This window comes from Maniola jurtina, chromosome 17, assembly GCF_905333055.1.
Source record: "Maniola jurtina chromosome 17, ilManJurt1.1, whole genome shotgun sequence".
NCBI lineage: Eukaryota > Metazoa > Arthropoda > Insecta > Lepidoptera > Nymphalidae > Maniola > Maniola jurtina.
Genome location: NC_060045.1, coordinates 4,805,865 through 4,816,323, shown reverse-complemented (window position 1 = coordinate 4,816,323; position 10,459 = coordinate 4,805,865). Strand labels below are relative to the sequence as shown.

The 10,459-nt window shown below is 35.0% G+C and overlaps 1 protein-coding gene across 1 annotated transcript in view; it reads right to left on the bottom strand.

The window, feature by feature from the left end:
• Positions 1-8,830: 8,830 nt before the first annotated feature.
• The window catches only part of LOC123874001 (mitogen-activated protein kinase kinase kinase 7-like), a 32,254-nt gene continuing 30,625 nt past the window's right edge, over positions 8,831-10,459 (bottom strand). The window contains exons 9-10 of the mRNA XM_045919141.1: positions 10,035-10,145; positions 8,831-9,347 (exon numbers count right to left, since the gene is read on the bottom strand). Coding sequence (XP_045775097.1) covers positions 9,252-9,347; positions 10,035-10,145 — 207 coding nt within the window. The 3' untranslated portion in view covers positions 8,831-9,251. The remainder of the gene's footprint in view (positions 9,348-10,034; positions 10,146-10,459) is intronic.

Below are 10,459 nucleotides of genomic sequence, written 5' to 3'. Positions count from 1 at the left end.
TAAAAAGTCTGCCAAAAGAGACTTCGTTCGTGAATAATACAATACAAGGTGTAACCAAAACGCTAGTAAAAACGAAAAGAGGAAATAGTACTAATGATTACTGATAAGGTACAACAAACAAAACGCCAAAAAAAAATTAAAAAACCCTGTATTTTTTAAAGTTCACAATATATTGCAAATAAAACATCTGACTGACGCTGGAGATCAACGAACGACACGTAAATAGGCTACTCGGGGTCAATGCCGCGTCGTAGGTGGGGCATTCACTCTAGTTTTTTGCACGCTATACATTGCGAGCATGCAAAACTACAAAATAATGCAATAATGGTTATTGGCATTAGATTGTGTTTAAGTAGTTTTATAATAACCCTAAGTTTTTGCTAGCGTGCTGGTTACACCTCGTATATATTTGAAGTTTACTTAGGCGTAAGTTGATGACCATTTTAACAAAATTGTATGTGTGATAGATTGTCCCTCTAGATTCTATGTTGAAGCTACACTCGGTGGCTACGACTTGGATTTGGTACATAGTTTCAACTCAATCATAGTCACAATTTATTTTAATTACTTATAATATTTTTATAAATTTTTCAAAAAAAAAAAGTTAAAAAATTCAATCTAATATTACTGATATTATATTATTATGATCGAAATTATGTTGTCACACGGCACCTTTTAGAAGCGACTTAACTTATTAATTAATGATTTAAGTAAAAGCAAAAAAAAAGATTCCGACGAATTGAGAACCTCCTCCTTTTTTGGAAGTCGGTTAAAAATACGAACTGCTTTAATCTTATGATAATTTATTTTAACTTATGAAAATATTACTTTTCCAAAATATGTATAAAAATGATAAAAATAATATATGAACACAAAATTGAAAAAAAAAAAACAATATTTAGTCGCCTTTTACTCAGAAATGGCAATTTTTTTTTATGTTGATTGAATTTTTATGTTACAATACTCCCTAGCCATGACCATTTGGATTTTAATACATTGAGATTATTATAATACTTACGGATTTTCGTAACTTTTTCAGTAAATTATTGTCATATTTTTTTACTATAGTATATTTTCACTTGTGTACCTATGTCATCACCAATATTACGTAGATTAACAGATCCTAGCAAGAATTTAGTATTTGTTGAATCAATAGATGGATTAGCATAATATGTTATACGGATTCGTTATTGACGGTGCTCCTTTTAGCCATAAATTATACTATATTTTATACCAGCCATCTGATTATAGCAGACATAGGGGCAACCTTGTTGTCTGTGACTCAATACTCATAGGAACGGAACGTTTGAAAGTAATAACAGTTTTGAAGGATTCATTTAATTAGTAGAAATGTTTATTTTTAGGGTTCCGTACCTCAAAAGGAAAAACGGAACCCTTATAGGATCACTTTGTTGTCTGTCTGTCTTTTCGTCCATCCGTCCGTCGTGTCTGTCAAGAAAACCTATAGGGTGTTTAAATTTTCAAAGTAAGATAACTATATCAAGTGGGATAATATCATATGATACCTGTGCATTATAAAACAGATTTTTATTTATTTTTACGCGTAATAGTTTTTGATTTATTGGCAAAATGTCGAAAAAAATACCCGAGTACGGAACCCTCGGTGCGCGAGTCTAACTCGCATTTGCCGGTTTTTTTTATTAAGTAGCTGTTTTTGTCCTAATAAGATTTCATTCACTCGACACTAACTGCCTGTGTATTGCCATATATCGACTGTGAATTAGTAAACGCTACTATCTCAACTTTAACAACTTTACCTGATGAAGGAAAAATCTTGTTTTTTTCCAGCTAATTAGTGATGCTTTTCCAAATTTTTGTTCCAAGCTCGTAACTGTGAACTGTGACTCTGCGAAAATACGGATTAATATGAAGTGAAATCCACAAAAATCGAGATAGGGCATGTTACCAGTTTACAGTCGAATATACCTTCTTATCTTCGGAGCTTATTTTTACTAATATACCTTGTTGTATAGGATTTTAGCTTAATAAGGCTTTATTTTAACTGTCCTTTATTTTAATTCCCCATATTTATGTTCCTCAAATAAAATGTGCCAGAAGATCTTTGTTATAGATTTTCTGTCTTTATTATGTTGCTTAGTATGATAAATTTTATGAAAAAGGTTGGGAATTCTGATAAAGTTCCCGAGTAAATAGTTTATTAGTATATAGAGATGCCCGCGACTTTGTCTGCGTGGATTTAGGTTTTTAAAAATCCCGTAGTCGAGGCTTCGACTTTTCGGGATGAAGAGTAGCCTATGTCCGTCTCCGGGTAGCTGTCTCTGTGCCCGTTAAATTCGGTTAAATGTAGCAGATATACACATTTTCGCATTTATAATATTAGTTTGGGTAGTATGGATTAATAATAATTAGGGCAGATCCAGCAGATCGACATACGGCCTAAATTAAAATAAAATAATAATCAATCTATTTGTAACTTGTCGATAAATTATCTAGCAATATAATTAGTTGTCAAAACAACGTTTGACAAATAACAATGTTGTTAAGTAACTTGTAGACTTATTACAGATAGATTAAATTATTTATTAATTTCGGTCGTTAATGCTTATTCGCGTTTAAAAGTGGGCGCGGTTGCGAGTTGCAACAATATTAAATTCTAACATCCGAGTGATCACGTAAAAGTCGCAGGTGTATGCAAAGGCCCACGCCGCCTATTTTCATCACATAAGGGCTTATAAATATTAAATTAACGAATCGTGTCTGAATCGATGTAGACCTAGTTTTTCTATTTTACTCATATTGTTAATGTTGAATTTGGGGAACTATTTTCCCACATCAATATTTTTGAAACACAATATCATTGCTAATGTAACTAATTTAATATGCTTTTGTTTTGGCATTATTGCGTATAATTGGGATGATTGCCTATAATGTTTAAAAAAGAGTTTTAATAGTAATTCATCCAAAATTCGTAAAATCCAGGTCCCATGTTTATTTTAAGTTTACAAATTATCGATTCAACTGAAAAACTATGAAAGTACCTCAAATGTTTATGAGGTCACATCTATGTAGTATTTCATATAAGCTCTAAGCGAGCGGTTTGACTGATAAAAAGTTGCTGATTTGACTAGTAGGCACCATCCCGATTTTGTTTAAGTAAATGCCTATTTATTCCAAAGTCGGGCGAAAAAGAGTCGTGTGTGGGCCGGGCTATCCACAGTTTTTAACTGCTGCATTTTAAAGATTTTTTTTACATCGTATTTTGACTTGATGTCTCAAATAATTATGGTGACCTTGTGTCATTTTAAAAGTTATAGACTAGGAAACAATTTTAATGATATTTTAGTGCATATCGTCTCTAATATAGTACCTAAGGCTTGAATAGGTATTATTTTTTCATTCTGAACTTCCAGACTCAATAGATTATATTTTAAGCCCTTCACAACGAATAATAAGTATGTAAAAATGTGTTACTATTATAGACATAATGTTATTTTAAATATATTATGTATGTTTAAGTATTAATGTAGCGCTGAGGTAGATCCATAATATTATAATATTTTTAATATCCTAAATGTATAGTGTCTGTCCAGCGTGTCTTCCCCTTACTATATTTTCCAAACTTGAGATCTGTTTCACTGATTTATGTCTTACAATCGAACCGGTTTCTATATTCACTGTAGACTATCAGTTACTTGGTGACGTCGTTATATGTCAAGAAATATTTTTTGACAAATAACAATGTTTCTTCGGAACTTATCGACAGATTATAGATAGATTGAATATTGAAACCCGACGTAGATGTCTATTTTATTCATGTGATGTAACAGCATACATTTTTTTTCCCTTTTCCTAGTAAATGAATTTTCTTATTTATTGACTAGCAGTGGAATGGATCTTGGGATTTTTATTGCATTTTCACCACCTCAGTGATACAGAGACGCTTATTTGTTTAAAAAAAAAAAAGATTATACTTCTAATTTCGCTTTGTTTTGAACAGGGTCAGACCGACGTCCTGTCGGCGACGAATTATTGTTTATGTTAAAGATTTATAATATTTCAAGTTAACTTTCTTATTTGGAATTCGGCATAATTTTATTTATTACTCAATATTTTACTACCATATCAATAATAAATAGGAGATTATTAATAATATAATTTGTAGGTTAGGAGAATTGGCATGTTTATTTTATCACAAACAATTTTATGTATAAATATAGTTTAAATAATGTTTGACGAAGGAGCTTATACACAAATATTGTGTCCAAAATAATATGTGAAGTCATTTGCAGAAAGATTGAATGTAAATAATTGTTTATATAAATATTCGTCCAATCGATGTCTTGCATCGAAAAAGCATTTATTTTTTAAGCACAGAATCTCAAATGCATTTTTTTGATCGACGTTTGTGAGTGCCAAATTCTGGGATCTTAATTTTGTATTGTGACTCATTCACCATTCCAATAGACAGGTACGATGAAAAATAAAGCTGAAAATACATTTTATGACTGATCGAGTTTGTTTTATTTTACAATAGAACCTGCGTATTGACGACGTATGGAAAGTATTTATTTAAAACCCTAAATTCTATAAGGCCCGATCCACACTGACACAGAGTCAAATTGAACTGAAGTTATAATCTAAAATGTTATATTGATCTTTCTGTTCATAACGTACCTAATGCATGAATTTCTATCTAGAAAAAACTAAGACGCGCGCAAGCGCATTCTCGAATGCGTGCATTCCCGGTATGGCCATTTTATTGTGGAGATCAATGGCTATGTAAAATTTTAGATTGTCGCTTTGATTCTGTTAGTGTAAATGGGCCATTACACGGATGATCATGCACTTGTCGCTAAGCAGCATCGATGATCAGTAGTAATTATTAGCAGAGTAAACTAGAAGTAACTCGGTTCGATCCTGAATTAACAAATAGGGCTACCTATGTCAAATGTACTAACATTTGACGATGTCGAAGCCTCGACGTTTTGATAGAAATACTCTTTATATTCCCTATCTTACTGTTATTAAGAAATGGGGCCACCAAAGTTGATAAAATTCGCAAACTGAAATGGAATTCGCATTGAAAAACCACACCAGCCCTTATAACTATTACTACTTGAACTATTTCCTTCACTTACAACTCTTAAAAAGTGCTGTGTTTTAACGACATATTTCCTCTTTATTTATTGATACGATGTATCAACATATTTTCACATTGTATTTCTACTCTAACGCAGTGCATGTACGTGTAAACCCACTGGTAGAAGACTGTGGGTGTACGGGTCGTTTCCCATTTTCGTGTACGTAACATGCATTGATGTCGAAATCACACGTCACACTAGTCATTCAATACGTGGTGTGTCATGTGTCATTACAAAAACAAGGCACTACCTGATACAGATTCCTATGTAAGATTTCACATAAAGAATCAATTAATAGAGGAAGCAACAAATAAAACACAAACATACTTTATAATCATTTATTAAACTTAACAATACTTAATGCTACTAATACTACCTGTCTTACATAAAATCAAATATGCATACACTCTTTATATTCAGTTTTTTTTTTACAAATACACCTACAGCCGAATTAATAAATATTAGAATTTATTAGAAACCTGCATTAATACACTCCTTTAAAATTGTATTTCACACACAGCACTAAAACGTGCTCTTTATGAAATTGTGATATAAGTAGGTAGGTATTAAGTTGATCGCACATTACGAGACGAACCGCAAGAAACGCTTTTCTAGTGTTGTACCCATTAGGTACAAGTTTGCACATTTCGACAACGTTGATAGATTTCGAATATTGAAACAATTGTCATGTCAAAGTAAAATTGTTTAACTTCATTATTTCAATATAGTCTATTCAATACTACCGATTTTAACTAGTCTCCCGCTTGGAGCGCTGCCCATTTTACTATACTATACTGGTGTTTTGCAACTTGAAGTCTCTCGACATCAGCACCAAAAATTAGATATTTTTAGTATAATATCTCTGAATTTAACAAAATATGGATATATTGTGTCGTCTGACTCAGTATACGTTTTGGTAAGCATACTGAGATATTATTTATTAAATAAATCAATAAAATGTCGAGATATGCAAACTAGTAGGTATCAAGCCTGCAGAAAACGTCTTCTACAGACAAGTCACTATAACTTGTTCCTTGCCGCCGTGTTGGTACCATTGCACTACACACAATAAAAATCTGACAGCAATGGTGTCAACATGATATATATAGTGAACAGTCTACAACCTGCCGGCTCTAAATACTGCAAAATGTGCGATCAGTTTTAAGGAGATTAGTAGAAAAATTCGTAAACAATGAACTAGGCAGTGGGCTTGTTCATCAAAGCGTTTATAAGTCAAATAATTCGGACATACCTAACATTATTATACACACAAAAAAAATTACAAAATAAAACTCCCCAACATGGTAATTATTAATTTGTACTGGATGATTAGTATTTTCTGTACTATATGTTTATTTGGAACATCGAAAGGCTGTGCCTTTAGCACACCAATGCATTTGTATATTGCAGTTATTTTTAAGCATGGAGGCGCTAATCGTTTTGCAGCGAATGTATTGGTTTGCTAAATACCTTGATACATTTTTTGATGTTTTACCGTTTAAAAGGGATAGCGTCGACCCAGGATCGAGATGCATTGCACCGCAAAAATCCACCTGCTATACATTTTCTATGAAACTGCGTCGCCTAGAGGCGCGGCGGGACATAAATACATACAAAATATTTGCCGAACCTTTTTCTTTGCAACATTCTGGGCCGGAATTTTTCATCAAAATACTACTTTCCCAGAATAATTCATGTAACATGTTCAATCAATTATTGTTAGTGTCAGGGAGCTAAAATAATATCGATGAAGGCTCGTTTGGCGACATGAGATCAATAATCAAATAGACCCTAAGAATGCCTCCACTGAGTAAGTAAGACCCTCGCACCGCACTACACATGAGAACAAAGCTTACGGACACAATGAAAAAACTCTTACGATAATAATAACTACAATGCCGTTTTCAGGGTTTCGTACCCGAATGGTGCCAATACTAAGGCGCCGCTGTCTATCCGTCAGTCCGTCTGTCAAGATGTATCTCGTGAACCGCTATAGATAGAGAATTAAAATTTTCACAGAATTTCTATGGCCGCTGTAACAAATAATAAAAATTACTAAATAGCCGCCATGAAAATTAAAAAAGTGTTATTTCTTGTACGATGCTACGGAACCCTTCGGGTGCGAGTCCGACTCGCAACTGACCGATTTTTAATGCAATCAAATGAACGGATAATGAAAAAGACGTATTAAAATGTGGCATAAAAATACCGTTTTAAGTGTACTATAATAGAGAAGTATATAATATTATGTTCTCTCTTTCAATGAGATATAAATTTTTTAATTAACCGACCTCAAAAAAGGAGAAGGTTCTCAATTCGTCGGAATCTTTTTTTTCTGTAAAGATATTGTTTGCACTAAAAGCTACGAATGTCAAATTAATAACATTATGACTAGAAGGATTTGGTTAAACGACAAATCACATACATAAACAAATATATCATAAACTTGATGTTGAATTAATTACTTTGCAAAAGTTTAAACTCTAAATTTTAGAGCACGCTAATAATTTAAGGACTGGCAGTTAGTCACGAGTTTTGACAGCTCTAAATTAAACTAAAAACTGTCAAACTGTGTCTGCCCATTTCATTTATTTTCATTAGTAAGAAGAGGAAGCGAATACTCTAAAATTTAGTTGCCAACAGAATCAATACTATTGTACACCTGATCACATCAGTAAATAATGTTTTGTTGAACGATACAAACATACGGTTTATGGCTGAGTTTTTCAAATCAAATTCAATTTAAGTGGAGATTAAACTAATTTAAATGGACTCTCGGGATTCAATTAATTTAATCTCTATTTTTGAATTATTTTCAAAAACTCAGCGTAAGACTCTTATTTAAACCTTATCTCAAATACAGGTGATTATAATCTAAACCAGGCTGTAACTTAAGTCAAAGGTTCTAATGACAAGTGTATGAGCTCTTGAACAAATTTTAGTCTGCATTCGCAAATTTAGGAAAAAAGGCAAGAAAATGTATAGTTTCTTACCTTTTTCAAATCTTGTATTTCTGAAAATGTCAGATTTCCGTTTTGAATATCAATAAACGACAGTTGAAAACTGAGGCTGAAATCTTTAGAGCGCACTTTGACTTTGCTCAGACTTAGACACTGTTAAAATGGGACAGCGTTATACCGCTGGCACCAAGCTGTCTCGTTTTAACTGAAACTTCAGTCTCAGCAAAGTCAAAGTGCGCTCTATAGATTTCAACCTGAGTCCTGAACAATGGCAACACAAACATAGTATGCACATGGAGCGCGGAATGTGTGCGTAGTGCGAGCGTGACGTCACAGCGCGGACGCGCGCAGTTGTGTCCTTAGACAGGACGTTGGACTATCGACTAGGAACGACGTGAGGTTGGCATATCTACTAGCACGTAGCGTGGCAGACACGGCAAAAACAGCGTATTAATCCACGGAAAGAAGTTACCATAGGGCTCTCCTCTGTTACGTAATTCCATACAAATGACAGAGACGCAAAATCTCAGTGGGCGTAATCCATTTTGGGTCACCAACCAATCACATGAATGTTTTCAAAAAACATTCGCAATTTTCGAAAACATAGTTTCGTTTGTGATTAGTTGGTCACTCGAAATGGTTAACGCCCACTGAAATTTTCGTCTCTGTCATTTGTATGGGATTATGTAATGCCTGCTTCTATTTAACATTTAAAATCTTGTCTCACATCAACAGGTATTTTTATTATTCGTTATAGGCAAGCGATTGACCACAATCACACCTGAGGGAAAGTGATGGTGTGGTCTAAGATGAAACACGTTTACCTAGAAGGTGCCTATTCACTCTTGTTTTAAAGATACCCGGATTGTAATTGGTAGGAAACGCAGTTCGCAGAAGAGTTTTCCAAACCTTAACCATGCGTATGAGGAATGATGACGCAAAACGTTTCGTGCGTGTAGATGGAATGTCGACGGCATAAGGATATAAACTCGCCCGACGTCTTGCGATTCGGTAGTAAAACGGTGAGTGGGGGACAAGATCGAAAAGTTCCTGTGCACACTCTCCGAAATATATCCTATGAAATACCGATAATGGATGTGCCCATCTTCAGTCGTTCGTAGTAGATGTTTGAAAGTTCGACGTCGTTAGTCCAGTGTCGTGAAGGCAATCACTCGTGCGGCCGCTCCTCCTGTAGAAGCCAATCGTCATTGTCTGCTCGCGACAACTGCTGTTTCAGCGTGCAGTACAGTTTGACTAACGAATCCTGGAAAAGAAAGTTGGATATCTAAACCTGTCCCAGTACAATACATGTTCAGGGAGTGGAGCTAATGGAAAATGTAATCCCTTTAAGACCTACCTACCTGCCAAATTTCATGATTCTAGGTCAACGGGAAATATCCTACAGGTTTCTTGACAGACACGACAGACAGACAACGAAGTGAGCATATTTCCAGAGTTCCTATTTTCCTTAAAAATCCTACATAACCTGACGTCCATAATCATCCATTAACAAAAGAATAGGTATAATAATATATAGACCCCCACAAAAAAGGATTTTCTGAAATGCTACCTACCTATATATAGGACGCGACAGTCAAGATGGCGATCGGGGTATGAGGTGGGGGAATGCCCCGCACACCCGCACGTCACTCGCACACTCTCCACCGGGTTAGCGCGGTTGCCACCTCGAACTGTCGCGTATAGTGCCCGGCAAACAACATGGATCTGAAGAAGTGTAGTGGGAGAAAGTTGGCGAATCCGGGGAGCGAAAGTCCACGTGTCAACCAATCGCGTCCTCCCACACCGACTGATCAACCAATCGCGTGCACGCGCCACTCGCCAGCCACTCGCGTCAATGCTCAAGTTGTTTGCCGGCCACTGTACTATATCTACCTAAACGAAGGCAAGGGTACATGAGTTGTGTGAGTACGTGAAATTACTATATTCTTACCTTCTCATTTTCCAATTGTATGATCTCCCGTTTCTGCCGGAGCTCTTCGTCGTCCATTTGCTCCTCCAGCTCCGACTTGTGCTTGCTCAGGTAGGCAAGCTCAGTCTGTATCTGGAATACAAAATAAAGCCTCTAATTAATACTGTGAATTATTATCATGGCTGTGTATAGGCCAGCGCAAAGCAAACAGTGGAGAGCAACTGCCTTTTTGACAATTTAAACTCTAAAGGTTTACGTCTTCCAAAATAAGTAAAATCCACGTCGTTTGTTAGTTTTAAGTGCAATAAACATTTTAAATTACCGATTAAACTAAAAAAGCACGTCAAATCATTGTGACGTCACATGCTAGTATTTCACAGAAGCTCGTGTTTTGACGTTTGATACTGATTTGACTAGTTGTCAAACACCAGATTGGTATACTAAAA